Here is a 2,873-nt window from a genome sequence, read left to right on the forward strand (position 1 = left end):
CCTGCCTTTGCCTCTGCCTGCAAGGGCGCAGCCTCCTCGGGCTCTGCCAGCGCACGAGCAAACAAGACGGTGGCTGCAGGGCAGGTCCCCCCAGGGGGATCCCCTCGAGCTGCCGTGTCACCTCTGGAGAGGAGGGCTGTGTCACAGGGCGGCTGGGTGCGGTGGCATCGCGGGACGGGCACGGTGCAGCTGTCACCATTAAGATTAATAAAATTAATACAAAATCAATACAAAATCTTTTTTTTTTTTTTTTTTTTTCCTAAATCAATTTTGAGAATCCCTGAGATGGGGATCTACCAGGTGAAAGTGAGCCCAAACCAAAGGCAGTCTCCGCAGGGCAGGAGGCAGCAGGAGCCCCTTCCCCAGTCCCCCCCATGGTCACAGCTCAAGAGACTGTGCAGATTTGTACCCACTGGCCCAGGACCAGCCCTGACACCGAGACCCGCACCCATGGCTGCAGCAGGAGATGCTCGGCCGGGCCAGACCCCGTTGAGCAACAGCACCAGGGGTGCTGCCGTGACCGGGGGCACCGCTTCCGTGAGCCCCGGGGAGCCACTGACCTCCACAGCCCCAACACAACCCCCTGGGAAAGCACCGCAGAGGGGGAACGCCAAGCACACCCTGTGTCCCCTGCTCCTGCAGCCCCCTTGGGGTTCTTCCTCGCCCACAGCACGGCTCCCAGGTGACAAGGGACCAGCGGTGATGCCAGCTCCCACCCCAGGAGCCCAGAGCCACCCTGCTGTGGGCAGCACATCTCCCACGGTCTCCGCGGCACAACAGGCAGGAGGCAGCACAAATCCTCCTGGAAGTCTCACGCAAGAAGCACTAGCATAATTTCTGCCCTTTTTTTCTCCCTTTTTGCCAATTCTGGTGTGTGTGGGAAGACAGGGATGGGGCAGCCCATCAACACCCCCCGGGCAGCCCTCCAGCCTGGCAGCTACTGCGAGCACCGGGGCAGCTGCCACCAGCCCTTTTGGTGAGTTGCCACCCAAACAAACTGAAGTTTAGGGTTAAATTCAGCGTCGCCAGATTTGGGAACTGAAAAGCAGATTTTGGCTACTGCCGGTGCACAAGCCGCTCAGCTGATCGCGAGGGTTTTGTTTGTGTTGCCAGAGCAGTGGCACCAGGGGAGAGCCGCGCTGAGCCGCCCCGCGCCTCCGGCTCTGAATTAGCCCTTTTTCTAGACACAGCCCTAATCCCTCCCGACACGCTCCTCCCGCACGCTGCCACGGGGCACAGGGCGGGCATGACGGTCAGGACCCCTGGCACGTCCTGCAGTGCCAGCACGGGACGTGCTGTCCCCAGAAGCAAGAGGCTCCGGCAAGGACACATTGCAGGGCTGGGCAGCACTGTGCGGGAGGGAGCTGGAGCATCCCTGCTCCATCCCCATCGCCTGGTACACATGGGTACCCAGTCCCCCAGTGGTCGTGCACAGGAGGCAGAGCAGAAGCCTGGTTTTGGGGCAGGTTGTGCCCTTGCTGTCCCTTGCGCTCATGTCCCTGCACGAAAAACACGCCTCGTGCTTGGCACTGCACCTCCTGTGCTGTAGGGGACAAACGCAGCACCCGCTCCCTCCCCTGCCTGTCCACGCTGTGTTTCCCAGACCTGAACGCTCCTGGCGGCTTCAGCAGAGCCCAGTAGGGATGTGCCAGGCTGGGGACAGCTGCCAGCCCGGGACTCACCTCTGCCGGGTGTACGGGAAGAGAGGGGAGCTCCACGGCCGCCAGGCGCGGGGCAGGCAGACACGGGGGGCCCAGCACCCAGAAAGGCCACAAATATGCAAAGTGCTAATCACGCTGTCATGAGAACACAGCGCCTGATCGGAGCTGGGATAAATATTTAGACAGACGCTGTCAGCTCGCCAAGATTTGGCAGTTTTAATATATGTTATCTTATTTAAATAGAGAACAGGTTTCCAGGGTTTGAGCCTCCCTGGCACAGCCCGGGTGAGGGCAGGCAGGACGGGCACACGCTGGCAGTGGGGCACAGCACCAAGGGGTGACGAGGGGCAGCAGTGATTCTGTGCCCCTGTGCCAATGGGAGGCTCCTTTGCCGTGAGGGCACAGCTGATTGATGCCACCGCTCTAGCCCAGCACCTCACCGCTAGCACCCACTATATTTATTAACGTGACATCTTCCGCTACCAACCCTTTGGGGACAGGGCTGGCACAGTCCCTTGAAGGCTCGGCAGAGCCTTGCAACCGGCCAGCCTGGCTCAACCCTGTCAGCAGCCACCATGTGAGGAGCGAGCTGGCCCCTCGTGCCCCTCCGCTGCCTCCATGAAGTCCACATGGATTTTGCTCCCAGGACCCCGAAACCAGCCCGGCTGCCCGCTTACCTTCCCGAGCCTGGAGGAGAGAAGAATGGAAGCAAATCCAAAGCTGAGCCTGGAGAGAGCGGGGCTATGGAGAGGACAGAGCAGAGTGCCCTGGCTGCCTCCAGGGTGGCGGCTGCTGACCACAGCCCGTGGGCCAGTAGCGAGGGGTTTGGGTGCTGCCGCAGGGTTTGGATGCCGCCCGGCTGCCCACCGCCCCGCTCCAGCGTTCCCCAGCCGTTGCCATGCCAAACCCTCGCTCCTGTCGGCGCGCATGACGGTGCGGCCGTGGGAAGAGCGACGCTGCTCCGTGCACACTTATATGCACGCTCACATGCACGTTCACACGCTTCCAGAGCCTTCCTCGGTCAGCCCAGCTGAGACTGTCCCTGTCCCTCAAACCCAGCCCGGGTCTCCCCCACGGGCTGCCCCTCGCCAGGGCCCACAGCACTGCAGCCCCATGGCTGGGGGTCCCTGCGTGGGGAGGCTGCAGACCCTCCTCCCCCCACCCCGGGGCTACTGCCCCCACGGCAGCAGGAGGCTGCTCCCCCGCCCCCCG

The 2,873-nt window shown here is 62.4% G+C and overlaps 1 protein-coding gene across 1 annotated transcript in view; it reads left to right on the top strand.

Annotated features, from left to right (window-relative positions):
- Window positions 1-2,588: 2,588 nt before the first annotated feature.
- The window catches only part of MLST8 (MTOR associated protein, LST8 homolog (S. cerevisiae)), a 6,526-nt gene continuing 6,241 nt past the window's right edge, over window positions 2,589-2,873 (top strand). Inside the window, exon 1 of the mRNA XM_009895031.1 lies at window positions 2,589-2,594. Coding sequence (XP_009893333.1) covers window positions 2,589-2,594 — 6 coding nt within the window. The remainder of the gene's footprint in view (window positions 2,595-2,873) is intronic.

This window comes from Charadrius vociferus, unplaced genomic scaffold, assembly GCF_000708025.1.
Source record: "Charadrius vociferus isolate BGI_N301 unplaced genomic scaffold, ASM70802v2 scaffold600, whole genome shotgun sequence".
Taxonomy (NCBI): domain Eukaryota; kingdom Metazoa; phylum Chordata; class Aves; order Charadriiformes; family Charadriidae; genus Charadrius; species Charadrius vociferus.